This window comes from Camellia sinensis, unplaced genomic scaffold (assembly GCF_055761805.1).
Source record: "Camellia sinensis isolate YWXY unplaced genomic scaffold, ASM5576180v1 Unanchor1, whole genome shotgun sequence".
NCBI classification, from domain to species: domain Eukaryota; kingdom Viridiplantae; phylum Streptophyta; class Magnoliopsida; order Ericales; family Theaceae; genus Camellia; species Camellia sinensis.
Genome location: NW_028128987.1, coordinates 11,056,447 through 11,069,752, shown reverse-complemented (window position 1 = coordinate 11,069,752; position 13,306 = coordinate 11,056,447). Strand labels below are relative to the sequence as shown.

The following is a 13,306-nucleotide window of genomic DNA, read 5'->3' as shown; positions in this document are numbered from 1 at the left end:
TAAAAAATAAAGTTTATTTGTGGGAGACTTCACACGGCTGGGTCTAATTTTGTTCACTTATCCTCCTATGCCATTGGTCCTTTTAAAACAGTTAAGTTCAGCAAAAGAATCAAACACATGGATGATATTATACCTCCTACCTATCAAGTTGGCGTACAATTTTTTTTCCAAGTTTTGATCCTCCATCAAGTTTGCCCCTATAGCTAACTCTATTTTAATATTATTTTTTTTGTTGCGAGTATGTTTAGCAAGCTTTTTGATAATGTATATTTGGAACTCTATGAATAATTGTCTTTTGTTTATGTCATCTGCTATGTATGTCAATCAAGTTTGGGTTAGTTTGCGACAGACAGGTCAATAACGGCTTTGTGGGTTTTTTTTTGTGGATTGATATTACTAATGTTTATGTGCATTTTATTTTATTTGGATTCTTCTTCCTGTTAAGAAACCCTCAGTGAAAAAAAACATTAAAACAAAATAAATATAACGCCTAAAACCAGAAATAAATCAGCACAGTTGCTAGGACAAATAATTTGTATAACATTTTAGTATATTGTACACTGATATCCATTAATCAATGGGTTTAACTGTCCTGCCTCAACTCTCAAAAGCAATGCATAGACAGTTGCATAATTAGTAATTACAGCAAGTTCACAAATGTGCACTCTGTTTCACCCTAATCACATCTAAAAAACAAAATAAATAACAAAAAAATTCTCTGTTTCAACAAATAGCACCTATTATCCCTCCATTTTCTCTCTTCCTTTCAAACCCAACTGCAACCAGGATTCTTCTTCACTTCTCTTGATTTCATCAATTCTCTAACATGATCTGCGTCATTAAACCTCCCTGCATCTGCATACATGTTTGATAGAAGTATGTAGTACCCGGAATGCTCTGGCTTTAGCTTGAACAAATGCTCAGCTGCCCAACACCCCAATTCTATATCCCCATAGATTCGGCAAGCCCCAAGTAAAGCACCCCAAACACTAGCATCTGGTGTAATTGGAAGGCTTTTAATAAGCTCTGCCGCCTCTTTCAAAAGGCCAGCTCGGCCAAGAAGATCAACCATGCAAGCATAGTGCATCTGTGTTGGCTTAATATCACAAGCACTCATCTCGTCAAAATATTTCTTTCCCTCCTCAACGAATCCTCCATGACTACAAGCTGACAAAACTGCAATATATGAAACTGAATCATATTCTACACCTGTCCTTTTCATGGCTTCAAAGAGATTGATGGCAATACCCAACTTGCCCAGCATGCCATAGCCTAAAATCATGGTATTCCATGAAGCTACATCCTTATGAGGGATCTGATCAAAAACCTTTCTAGCAAGATCAATCTGCCCACATTTGGTATAAAAGTCCAAAAGTGAGTTCGCAATGAAGAGATGTGTATGAAAGTGCTTTCTTACCAAGAATCCATGGATTTCCCTTCCTTGCTTGATAGCAGAGAGATTTGCACAAGCCGAGAGAATGCCCACAAAAGAAACGGTATCATGCATCATTCCCATCAGTCCCATCTCCAAAAAAAAAGTTAGAGATGTTAAGCAGTCACTAGTTTGGGAATAGCCTACTATTAGTATATTGTATGATATCTCATCTCTAAGGGAAATGTCAAACACTTTTTGAGCAATGTTTAGGCATTGACATTTTGCGTACATATCCATCAAAGCATTTGAGACAAATAAATCAAAGACAGACCCTTTTCGAATCGACTGAGCATGGATTTCCTTTCCTGCACGAAGAAAGCCTATTCTCGCACAAGCAGGAAGAGCATTTGTGAAGGTGAGAGAGTTGGGAATCTCACCATGAGCTTGCATTTCTCTAACAAGTCCTACCGCTGCAAACTCAAGACTGTTTTGAGCAAAATTAGCAATCATGGCATTCCATGAGACCACATTCCTTGTATTCATGTTGTTAAAAACAGTTGAAGCTTCAGTTGAGTGCCCTGATTTTGCATACATATCAATCAGTGAGTTGGTGACAAATATATCAAATTCCATTCCCATTCTTAGACTAAAACCATGAAGTTCTTTCCCGGCAAGGAAACAATCTAGTTCAACCAACACCGGTATCATACTAGAAAGAGTGACCGGGTTTGGTTTTATCCCTGCATCGATCATCAACCTAAACATGTGCAAGGCATCTCTGTTATTGTGTCTATAAGCAAAACTAGTTATGATCGCATTCCAGGAAACCTCATTCTTCTCAACCATTTCACTAAAAACCCGCTTCATAGCCTTCACATTCCCACATTTCCCATAGGCATCAATCAAAGCATTACTGATAGTCACTTGAAAATCCAAACCTACCTTCACAACATAGCAATGAGTCTCACTCGCCGTCACTTCATCCTCCAATGCGGCACACACTGGCAAAACAGTCACAATACCAACAACATTTGGCATAGACCTAGACCTTGATTTCATCTCCTGAAACAATTCAAGTGCTTTGGAATGAAACCCATTAGCTGAAAACACCCCGATAATCGTGTTCCACGACACAATGTCTCTCTCAGACATTTCATCAAACACCTTCTCTGCATCACTCAAACAACCACAACCTCCATAGAACAACAAAAGGGTATTCCCCACAAACACATCCGAATCAAAATCCAATTTGAACAACAACCCATGAACCTCCTTACCCTTCCGAACCTCCGAATAGTCCGCACACACCTTGAGAACAAAAGGAAACGTATGGTCATCGGGTTCAACTCCACTTTGAACCATCCTGTTGTAAATTTCGAAGGCATCATGAAGTCCAGCAATGGAGAAAGCTCGGATGAGAGTGTTCCACAAGAAGGCGGAGCGAGAAAACGGGACGGTGAGTTGGAAGAGAGTGCGTGAAGTTGATGGGTCTCCGAAAGTGGCGTAGCGAAGAATGAGAGAGGCAGAGATGGAGACAGAGTTGGGAAGTAGTCCTTTGAGAAGAGCAATGGCATGGGCTTGTTGGGTTTGTTTGAGGGATTGTGTGGAGGAGCAGAGTGGGAGGAGAGAAGAGTGGCTTTGGGTGGCTGATGAAAGGTCGGTCCATTGTACAATGGTGGCGGCGGTGGTTGTGAGGGAGAGAGATGGGTTTTGGTTTTGGTTTTGGGTTTGAATTTGAACTAGTTTGCATTGGGTTGAAAGGGTACGAGTTAAGCTGCGGCAAATACGAGCATAGGAGTAGAACATAGGATTTTTTTTTGAACTAGTACAACATAGGATGTTGGCAATGCCTGTTTTTGCGAATTTAAGAAACACTTTCGTTACGTTTAGTTAGGAAATTTGAGAAAAAATTTAAAAAGAAAATAAATAAAAAATGTATAAAATTAGATAAATTGTACATATATTTATTCATGTTTTAACTATTTTTTTTTTCTTTTGAAATTTCTTTTTAAATATCCTAACCAAATATAACATTTATGTATATGATAACGGTGCACACATTACGTATGTAACATATTATTATTTAAATTTAAAAGTAAATTGTAAATTTAATTTTCAAAATTTGAAATTGCCTTAAACTATTGTGAAGAACGTGTGTAAGTATATGATTTTTTTTATTTTATATTTTATATTATTCAGTTTACACGTGACAGATGTTTTAAGAGATTAAACTTAAGTCACACCTAATATAATAATATATATAGCATTGCATACTAGAATATATATACATAAGTAATACTATATTCCGATCAAAAAACGTAATACTATATATATATATCTTATGTCTTATTTAGAAAATAAAATAACGAGGATAATGATGTAATTTCATATTTTATGAGCTATAATTAAAAAAAATATATAATTAAACAAAAAAAAGTCATAACCAAATATCTCAAAATAATATTATAACTAAAGAATAAAACTTACTATAACTAAAGAAGAAAATGAATAATCAAGGATGTATATATATGAGGTGGGTATAATAAAATTCTCTAATAACGGGACACACATAAATAAATGACTCATGTGTATTTTATAGTGAAAAAATAAGATAAAAAATATAATTAGTATTTATTAGTATATTGCATATTGTTTATCAACATTATGATTAAAGGAAAAAATTATTCATTAATCTCATTTGGAGAAAAGTTATTCTATTTAGTCTTAGAAGTTTTTTTTTTTTTTTTTAAACCAATTAGTCCTTTTTATTTTAAGTATCGTATTTCTTTGTTTTGAGGCTTGAAAATTTACTTGTTTGCCCTTATGTGTGTGATTTTGTTTGAATTTTTTCCTAATATTGGGTGTGCGTAGGTAAGGTAAGTTTTACGTTTACATATTTTTTGTGGAGATTTAGTAGAGTGATTTGTAGGTGGATGATGTTATCCCGTTTGTGGTGTTATTGGTGTGATGTTCGTTCCTTTTTGTAATATTGATATTAATTAACATTCAAACGTAACACTAATTTAACACATAAAAAATACTCCTTACTATAATTTTTCCAAACACAACACTCCAATATAAAATTCTAAAAAAACTACTTAGTATAACATTGTCACGACCCGCTCCCCGTACTCAAGGGTTAAGTATCGTGATGGCCAGTAACTGAGGTTACCTACGGCCAATTCTTAAACAAATCAAATTACGCGAGCGGAAGTAATATTTAAAAAAGGGTATCAAAATAATCATTGGAGTTTATATTTTTATTACAAAATATATTGACCAAAACGGTCGATATTTACATATAAATAATATCATAAAAAAATACTACGTGTGTCTATTCCGCAGCCCGACTTTCCAAAAAGCTATTTTTGAAGTGCATTAATTCCTGAAAATTGGTAAACAACTATAAGCACATGGCAGAGTGAGAAATATTATACCAAGAGTATAAGGGACACGAAATAACCATGGACAATTAATTAGGCCAAAACATTTATATAACTCAGTTTGGTACATAAATCATTTTAGTAGCAGAAACTGGAATACAGACATTATATAAATAGATAACCATAACCACGGTACAGAACATAACAGAACAGAGGTCACAGAAGTGACAGTCAGAACAGAGGTACGGATTCAAGAGGTGGCTCATACGTATTCTAGAGGTGGCTCCCACAATAGTGTAGCACTTAGCTCCGCACAGCACTTTGGTCCACACAACAGAGGTACGGATTCAAGAGGTGGCTCGTACAGATTCTAGAGGTGGCTCCCACAATAGTATAGCACTTAACTTCGCACAGCACTTTGGTCCGCACAGAATAGAGGTCAATGAATCCATGACAAACAGAGGACCACAAAGTGGTCAAACAGAGACCAATGGTTATTTAAGTCCCCAAGGCATGAGACTCCCGTGGTGGTACTTACAAAGCATAATTTTATATAAGGTCATAGCCAAATATTTTTTTAAATATAAACAAATATATCCATGGATTTCCTTTTAAGCAAATAGGGTTCAGAAATAAAACCACGTAACTGAAACCTTTATAAAACATAACTTCTGTAAAATAGATTTTGGTAAGTCAAAATATAAGTAAAATACATTTTGGTAACTCAAGATATAATATAACTCACCTTAACTTTAACACCTTACTCTTTCTTTCCACTATAAAAAATCCTTTCACCTTCCACTATTTTTTTTCTTTCTTTTCTTTCTTTTCTTTCTTTATCTCTTTCTTTCTTCTTTCTTTTCTTTCATCCCTTTTATAGGAGGGAGAGAGCATACGTGGCAGATTCGATAATAATTATAAAGATTTATTCTTATCCTTAATAGATATTTAAGATAATTACTTTTTGATTCAATATTTTAATATAATTATATAAATAAAATAATTTTTAATTAAATTACATTTTACCATATACCAACAGAAAATAAATTATTTATTTTACTACCACACTCATTATTATTATTATTAATATTATCTATATTATTATTATTTATATTTTGATCCCTAAACTTTTAAATAATTATATTATTTTATAAAATTACGCATCATAAGATATAATAAATTATATATTTTCTGAACTGAGATTAAATAATATTAGTATAAATTTTACAGAATAATTAAAAATCTGGATTGTTACAAACATTCTAAAGTAACACAAAAAAATTTCTTATTGTAACGCTTTAATGTAACATACAAAAAAATTTCTTAGTGTATTTTTTTCAAACGTAACACTCTAATATAACACATAGCAAAATTTCTTAATATAACACTCTAATATAACACACACAAAAACTCCTCAGTGTAACACTCTAATGCAACATACAAAAAAATTTCTTGATGTATTTTTTTCAAATGTAACACTCTAATATAATGCTCTAAAAAAATCCTTAGTATAACACTCTAATGTAACACACAAAAACTTCGTAGTGTAACATTTTAATGCAACACAAAAAAAACTCATTAGTGTACTTTTTCTAAACATAACACTTCAATATAACACTACAAAAAAATTCCTTAGTATAACACTTTAATGTAACACACAAAAAAATTATTTAGTGTACTTTTTCCAAAGGTAACGCTTCAATGTAACACACATAAAAAAAAAATTATTAGTGTACTTTTTCTAAACATAACACTCTAATGTAACACTAAAAAAAAAAAAAAAAGAATGTGAAATTCTTCAAACCATTCCAAAAGGAGCACGTATTCTTTAGTAAGTTTTGAACAAATATATAATTTCAAACTGTGAGTGTCACATTTGAAAAAAAAAGGTACACTAAGGAGTTTTTTTACTGTTTTGTGTGTTATATTGGAGTGCTACGTTTGGGAAAAGTACACTAAGAATTTTTTTTTTACATTGGAGCGTTATGTTTGGAAAAAATACACAAAAGAATTTTTTTTAAGTGTTACGTTGTTACGTTTTGGAAAAGTATACAAATGAGTTTTTTAGTGTGTTAGATTGAAGTGTTACATTATTGGAGTGCTACATTAGAGTGTTAGGTTTTTGTTCGTAATGTGTGATTTGTTCTAGAATGTGGGAAAATTCAAAACTTCTATAGTTCAAATTGTCCAAATGTGTAATTTTACCTTTTGAGAAAATCACTTTTATTCCTAAAAAATTAAACCCAAACATGTAAGTGACTACTCGTTTATGTAATTTCCACTTGAATGGGACCTTTGGGTTTATAAGAAAAAAGAAAAAATTAAATCGTTCATAAAATTATATTTTGAGATTTGTTGATATACTTCAGCCACGATTAAATCCATCTCTATATTCATTTACACATTAAATTATTGGGTAGTCTCAAATTATTTTGTAATGTTAAAACTGCAACAATCACTTCTCTCTACCTAGCAAAGATAACTTATCATATTGCATTTGTAAAATTTTTCATAACTTGTTACGAAAATTATTAGGTATTTTTTGGAGTATTACATATTCATATTCTTTCACTAATAATCATTTATTATATCTTTTTATGTTTCTCAATTATACAATATAAAATCATAATATCTCAATTTCTTCATCAATTATAATATTATGAAACACCATGTGACCATACTCTCAAAATACCCAATAATTATCCCGGTTACGTGAATAGTTTTGAACACTATGCAACCAACGCTACAGTTCCAAGAATACCCAATAATTATCCCATTTACATGAATTTTTTTTTAATTCAATAGTAATAGAAAAATTTAGTCAAAACCCATCTATTGGACTTTTATTTGGTGAAAATGATAGTTGAATTTATTTTTTTCATAAACCCCTAAGGAGGAAATGCATGATTGAGTAAGGACAAAGTAAAATATCATTTTTTTTAGACGATATTGTCAGAGTAACATATTACTGTATACCAGAATAATATGTTACTATGAGATAAAGTAATATGTTACTGTTTACATCAATTTCGATAGTAATAATAATATTTTTTTTGAAGAATTTTATAATCAATATGGATCTTATTTGATAAATCTTAATGAGAGAATTCTAAAAATACTATTAAAAACTAGTAATGCTACAGGCCCCAAAGAGATGACCAAATAAATGACCAAAAATCTAGTTGGACTGCCACCTAAGATTAGTGGGCCCCACCACTAAACAATTCTCATTTTCCTCTCACGTGGTAGAAAGAAAGAAGCAGAAAAGAAAAAACAAAAACAAAAAACAAAAAGGTGCCAAAACCCCATCAACTCCTTTCAGACTTTCAGTTCATTGAAAAAGCATAATCATCACCGAAGGAAAAAAAAAAAAAAAAATCATCACCGAAGAAAATAGCCTATGTCGAAAGAAGAAGTTGATCAAGTTAGTTTTTAATTTGTGGGATCTACTTTTTTTTTTTTTTTGATATGATCTAACTTGTTAAAATTATAAATCACTATAATTTGCAACTAGTTTTTTTCAACCTCAGTCCAGCTAGTTTTTTGTTCTCTGTAAAGATGCCAGGAGCTTCTAAATCATTTTTTTTTTTTAGCAACAAAAATCAACATCTCAACTATTAATTTCAACTATACATCCTCATTTCCATCCTTTTGTAATAATTTATTTTAGGATTTTTGATTTTTAGAGTTCAACCTTTCATTTCTAGTTGAATATTTGTGGATCATGTTTGATTTGTGCCTTTTTTCCTTTTTTCTTTTTTTGGGGGTTTCCCTCTCTCTTCCTATTTTGAGGCATTCTAGTTGTTTGTTGAAAATTAACTGAAAAATGGTAGCTTTGTTTATTTAGTGGCACCTTCAAGGTGGTTGTTGAAGTCCTTTGAGAAATTGTAACTTTGTTTATTAAATGACATGTCAACTGATTTTTTTATTTTTTTTTGATAACAAGAAAAAAATTCCATGCTGTAGCATAAGATCAAACAATGTCGATACCTTAAAAGTTTCGGAATAGACAATGAAAAATGAGAGTGGCGAGCATTAGTTCAAATATTGAATTTTGCAGAGAGGCTTGATAGATTGTACTTGACATGTGCTGATGCAAGATGCAATTTTTTGACATTTTAATTTGGGTGTTTCTAATAGAGGTGTTGGTCTAGTAGATGCTAAAGATGGTAAATGAAGTAAGAATGATGGTTTAGAGACTTCACTCTAGGAGATGAACCAAATATTTTTTGAATATTGCTTGGCATTATATGAAAGTGTACACAATTTTTTTTTTATGTTATTTTTTTAATCTTTAAAATGTACACAAATGTATGTAATCAATAGCAGTGTCTATGAACTTATGAATGTAAAACAAGATCAAATGATTATGTATCTTTTTGTAATGAAGTTGTGTAATTTTGGTGTTATGTTTGTGGTTAATTTGTCTGTGTTGCTACTTGGTTTATTATTTGTGGTTGATGGTGGTTGATTGAAAAGTTGAGCATTGCAGAAAAATTGCAAAATTTTATATTTTAACATTGAAAAAGAGTTCAACATTTATGGTTAAACAATCCTGAAACTTGAAGAAATTTCTGCAATAACACTCACCAAATTAATGATGATCAAATGATCAAAAATCTATTTCAGATTATGAATTAAGACTATTACAATCTGTCAAATTATGAAGCTTCATTTAAGATTCTAAATGTGATTGTTCCAAGAGTCAAATTAAAAACAAAAGCTGGAAAAGTATTTCCACCATGTACATTAATCACATATCATATCCATTCAAAAAAATTGTAGCAACAAAAAGAAGCATCCATACAAAATCATAAAATGCTTCAAATCTTTGGTCTTACTTCATCATTCAATTTTGACTTCAAATCTTTGGTCCCTCTTCAACTTTATCTTCTTCTGGTGACGGCATGGAAGTAGGAGCTAAATCATAACAGGCTCTCCAAGATGGATGAATATTACTCTACAATAAAAATAATAGAAAGTATAAGATGCATATTTTAAGAAATTGTACCTAATAATCTATATAAAAATAAATAAAATAAAATGGAGAGCATGTTATGTACCTGGGATTCACTACCATTGAAGAAAATCGAGTTCGTGTCAAAGCCTTGTCCTCTTGTACTTGATTGAAATGGATATCTTCCACCTAATAGCATATTTGGATGACCATAATATGGAGGTATCCCAGAAAAATTTGGATAGGCAGACATGTTCGACCACATTAATGATCCCCTATTAAAGGCGTAACTCTCTCCACCAATATATTGTGACCGTTGCATTTCAGTCTCCTACATTGATAAAAATATTGCATCCATTATACTTTAATCCTATTGACATAATTGTATTTAAAATAAATAAGTGTCTTACATCTAAGGTAAAACCCTCTTGTGTTCTAGTCACACCAAAACCCGTAGTAGAGGTTGTAACATGAACATTTTCAGTCTCTTCAAAGTCCTATTTAAGCATTAAAAATAAAAAGTTAGTAACAAAAAAATAATCAATAAAAGAAGTAAAAAAAATATATGATATTGATTACCTTCACTACATTTTCCTTATTACAAGTGGTGGTCTTTTGCTTCTTATTTCTTTCCTTCTTTTTCTTAACAACTTTTTCAATGATGGATTGCTTTCTTTTCAATGGAGGTCGCCCCTTTTGACGAAGAGCCAATGGATCAAGAATGGCTTTACTCTCTTTTGGAATTATTATACCATCACCACATGAGGGAAAACAATTATGAATACTTTGTAGATCTTGGCTTATTGCTACCATAAACATCTCCAACTTCTGTGAACTCCCATTTCAATTGTTGTATCCGTTCAATCATCTTGTCATACTTATCATCAGTTTCAACCCCTAAATCGGCAACCTCATAAAAGGCATTGCAAATTTTATTAAATCGATGGGCTTTAGGTTTGGTAGAAAAATTGGCATAACTAATCCGAACTTTCATATGGCTCCTTTTAACATTTTTATCCCATCTCCTCAAGATGTACTTCTCCGGTACTTGGTCAAACTTTCTATGCATGAAGACTGTGATTTGATGCTTGCACAATATTCCCCTAAATTCAGATAATTGACAATTGCAATTAACTTCTTTTGTATCATCCTTAAAAACAACAATGAAAGTTGCACATTGATGGCTCTCTCCAACTTTGACATATTCATCAATTGTATATTCTGAAATGCCACCACCTTCTTTACATGTAGTCAAATCACAATAAATCTTTCCTAATATCTCTCGCTGGGACTCTTTGAATTTTGCTCTCGTGTAAGCACTTTGAAATTGCTTCTCTATCTCATAATGACTTATACATGAGATGCATGAGTTAAAAGAATTGAATTCCTTAAGATTTTCATTTTCCATCTTTTTTGCCAATGCATTCTCATACTGTTTAACAAACTGTTTCAAAGTGATTTTCGAATTGATATAGCCATCAAAAAAGGCATGCATGCTTTCATTACGGTGAGTTGTTGACATTCCTGCCCAAAATATATCTTTGACAAAAGCTGGCACCCAACGATGTCTCTCTTCATATAACCCAAGTAACCACACATTACTTTGAAGTTCAAACATCTCAATGAACCTATCCCATCTTTTTTCAAATTCTTCTTTGGTCAATGAATCATAAACAACATTTTGCATTTCAAATTTGATTGGTTCATATTCTTTGTACTTTCTCAATTTTTCGGGCACCTTTTTCATGATGTGCCACAAGCACCACCTATGTCGTGCATTAGGAAAAACCTTCGCAATAGCCTTTGGCATAGCTTTGTCTTGATATGTGATTATTGCACTCGGGGGGCTTTCAAACATGCATGTGATCCAAGATTAAAATAGCCATGTAAATGACTCTGTGTCTTCACTTGAGATTAACCCACATCCTAGCAATATCGATTGTCCATAGTGGTTCACTTCAACAAAAGGAGCAAATGGCATGCCATATTTATTAACCAAATATGTCGTATCAAATGTTACTACATCACCAAACTCACGCCAAGCCGCTCTACTCCTCGCGTCTGCCCAAAATACATTCCTCAATCGGCCTTCTTCATTCAAATCAATCATGGAAAAGAAGTTAGAATTGTTGGATTGCATTTTCAGAAAGTAGTTTTCCATTGTAATAGCATCTCCTCCCTTGAGCTGTAAACGCCTTATTCCATTAAGATAGTTTCTCGCATCCTTCTCCAAAATGTTAGCTTCTCATGTCCACCTCCCTCAACTACAAATGAATTAAAATTTTGATTCATTTTCAATTCAAGCCTTCGTTTGACATGTGGTTGAAGTATTCGATTGCATTTGAAGAATTGAGTTTTCCCTGAACTTAGTCCATGGTTATGGTCAAGATTAACAAAATTCAACCTCCACTTTCCACTAGTGCATAGATTTGCCGTGACCCTTACCTTGCAATTTGTCTTCAATTGTGGTTGCAACTTAACAAGGTTGCTTGATCGGACCTTTTGCTTTCCACTGCGATTACATATCTTTAATCACTTCTGCACTTGCTTTTTCCATTTCATTCTCAATATCCTCCCCATTACATTCTGTGTTACCATAATCACTTGTTACTCTGTCTTCCATCATTTTAAAATATAACAAAGAATTATAAACATCATTTTAAAATTTGGAAAACATTTAACCCACCAAAATTGAACAGAAATAGTGCTTTATTATTTAGTACAAATCTCTCAAACCAAAAAATAATCTTCCAAGACTTTTGACAAATATTAAAGTTAAATTAAAAATTTTATTTATGTAAAGTAGAGGAGTACAAAAAGAAATATAACCGAATTCCATCAATTGATATTAAGACAGAGCACCACATATTTAAAAATAAAATAAAATTAAGGTAGAGCAGCACAACTTTTATTAAGATTGAAAAAGAGAGCACAACACAATGATATTGTTCACCGTTTCAACCTTTTTTTTTCTTTTAAGACTTTTAACAAATATTTAGGCATGTTTGGTTTATGGATTTGAGTAAAAATTTAAAAAATAAAATAAAAAAATAGATGAAATATAAATATATTTCATTTATGTTTTACCCACCTTTTCATTTTTTTTTCTAAATTTTTATCTAAGTTTATGAATTAACCAGATCATTAGGAATTTGAAAATGAAAAATAAAAAGTGGGACACAATTTCTTTTTTCAAATCTGATTCAAATCTATGAACCAAACACAATGTTAGAATATGAATTTCTCAGTAAAAAAAAAAAAAATCATTGTTCAATCAAAAAATAATAAACCTAAAAATATACACAATTCCTTGCAAAAATTAGAAAAAGAAAAAGAAAAAGAAAAAGAAGCTTTCCAGAAATTTAAAAATAAATTAAAATTTATAATTTTAACAAGTTAGATCATATAAAAAAAAGTAGATCCCACAAATTAAAAACTTACTTGATCACCTTCTTCTTTCCACGGAGGCTATTTTCTTCGGTGATGATTATGCTTTATTCAATGGACTGAAAGTCTGAAAGGAGTTGAGGGGGTTTTGGCGCCTTCTTGTTTTTGTTTTTTTTTTTTTCGTTTCTGCTTCTTTCTTTTTAT

At 31.8% G+C, this 13,306-nt stretch overlaps 2 protein-coding genes across 2 annotated transcripts; both read right to left on the bottom strand.

Annotated features, from left to right (window-relative positions):
* Window positions 1–516: 516 nt before the first annotated feature.
* Window positions 517–3,222, bottom strand: LOC114279427 (pentatricopeptide repeat-containing protein At1g18485). The gene has a single exon (XM_028221668.2). The coding sequence runs from the start codon at window positions 3,179–3,181 to the stop codon at window positions 767–769; it is 2,415 nt and encodes an 804-aa protein (XP_028077469.2). The 5' UTR covers window positions 3,182–3,222; the 3' UTR covers window positions 517–766.
* A 6,397-nt stretch (window positions 3,223–9,619) lies between these two features.
* Window positions 9,620–11,525, bottom strand: LOC145814080 (protein FAR-RED IMPAIRED RESPONSE 1-like). The gene is made up of 5 exons (XM_082910606.1): window positions 10,526–11,525; window positions 10,295–10,449; window positions 10,126–10,212; window positions 9,822–10,046; window positions 9,620–9,718 (listed from the first exon to the last, which is right to left on the bottom strand). Exons 1-5 carry the CDS (start codon window positions 11,523–11,525, stop codon window positions 9,620–9,622), a joined length of 1,566 nt encoding a protein of 521 aa, XP_082766732.1.
* Between the last annotated feature and the right edge of the window lie 1,781 nt (window positions 11,526–13,306).